The 1,564-nt window shown below is 57.6% G+C and overlaps 1 protein-coding gene across 1 annotated transcript; it reads right to left on the bottom strand.

Annotated features, from left to right (window-relative positions):
- Positions 1-30: 30 nt before the first annotated feature.
- LOC114043001 (cytochrome P450 2D6-like) lies at positions 31-1,478 on the bottom strand (the record flags this gene model as incomplete). Its single annotated transcript, XM_027861815.1, has 2 exons — positions 705-1,478; positions 31-219 (listed from the first exon to the last, which is right to left on the bottom strand). Coding segments are annotated over exons 1-2 (306 nt in total), but the record flags the coding sequence as incomplete, so codon positions are not given.
- Positions 1,479-1,564: the final 86 nt, after the last annotated feature.

Here is a 1,564-nt window from a genome sequence, read left to right as displayed (position 1 = left end):
GGCTGTGCCATGGGAGCTCATCCTGGGGGCTCTGATCCCCAAAGGTGACCCTCCCCCACCTCCTGCCCTGCCCGTACCTGCTGAGAAAGGGATGAAGGCTTCGGGCTTCACAAAGTGGCCTTCCGCATCCAGGAAGTGCTTGGGGCGGAAGCGGTAAGCCTGCTCCCAGCTGGCCTCATCCTTCAGCACTGAGCTCAGGTTGGCAATCAGGGTGGTGCCCTAGAGTTCAGCCCCAGGAAAAGTCTGTGAGGAGGGCGGAGTCTGGGCCTCCTGGGCCCTCTCCCATCTCTCCAGGTGTGCAACCAGGCCCAGGAACCTCCGGGGCCTCCTCATCCTGGCCTGAGGCTCACTGACTTAGAGGGTCAGAACTGGGGGAGGGGCCTTGGAACAGGAGATGTCAGGGATGGGAGGGGCCTTGGAACAGGGGATGTCAGGGATGGGAGGGGCCTTGGAACAGGGGATGTCAGGGATGGGAGGGCCTTAGGACAGGGGATGTCAGGGATGGGAGGGCCTTAGAACAGGGGATGTCAGAGCTAGACAGGTACTCAGAGACCTTCTAGTCCCATCCCCTCATTTTTCAGACAAAGAAACTGAGGCCCAAATAGGGCAGGGGACTCATCCCAGGTCGCCCATGCAGCCAGGGACGGCTTTGCACTTGGCCCCCCCTTGTAGGTTCAGGGTGAGGTCTAGGGGCAGGTGGGCACCTTCGGGATGAAGAAGCCTTGGATTTCCGTGTCCTGGCTTGTCGTGTGTGGGATGCCCAGGGGAATGATATCCGAGAAGCGCTGGACTTCGTGTATCACGGCGTTGGTGAACGGCATGAGGGCCTAGTCCTTCACGGTCAGCCTCCGGCTCCGGCCAATCACTCTGTCTGCTTCCTCCTGGACTCTGCCTGTAGAGACCGGTGAAGGTGAGGCCAGGAGGGCGGTGGTTGTGGGGCCATCCCAAGAGAGGTGGAGGCCAGCCCTGAGTGACCACGTGAACTCGACCTCTGTGGCCTACGAGATGGTCTCTCTAAGACTCTTCCAGCTCGGACATTGGGTCATCTGAGGGTCATGGGGCATGAACCTTCTCTGGTGTCCCCCATTCCCCTTAGAAAGGAAGTGCATTTCTATCTCCAGCACTTGGAACAGTTCCTGATGCAAAGGAAGCATTTAATAAATGGTGGTTGTTTGCTGCAAATGACCTAAGAGGCATCTAATCCAAACTGTTCTAGCACAAGGGTCCCCTCTCTTGTGCCAGTTTGGAGATCTCCAGTGGCAGGGAACTCACTACCTACCAAGACAAGCCAGTCCCCTTAGGGACAGCTCTAGCCAGGAAGTGTGTTTCCATCGAGTCAAAATCTACCTCTCTGTGACTTCCATACGTCCTCAGGGCACCATGAACACACGAGGAAGCTGGCCAGAAGCCCCAGGCGAACCTTAGAGCACTATCCAAATATTAGCTAAGAGGGTGAGGCAGGGAAAGGAAGTCAGACACTCTGCCGGGGTCGTCCAAATCCTGGATGTCGTGAAAATGGAGCGGGGCTTCCTCAAGAAGGGGTGAGCTCCCCATCGCTGAGAGG

The sequence above is a fragment of the Vombatus ursinus genome, unplaced genomic scaffold (assembly GCF_900497805.2).
Source record: "Vombatus ursinus unplaced genomic scaffold, bare-nosed wombat genome assembly UNPS02001247.1, whole genome shotgun sequence".
NCBI lineage: Eukaryota > Metazoa > Chordata > Mammalia > Diprotodontia > Vombatidae > Vombatus > Vombatus ursinus.
Note: the sequence above shows the minus strand (reverse complement) of the source record. Positions and strands in the feature narration are given on the sequence as shown.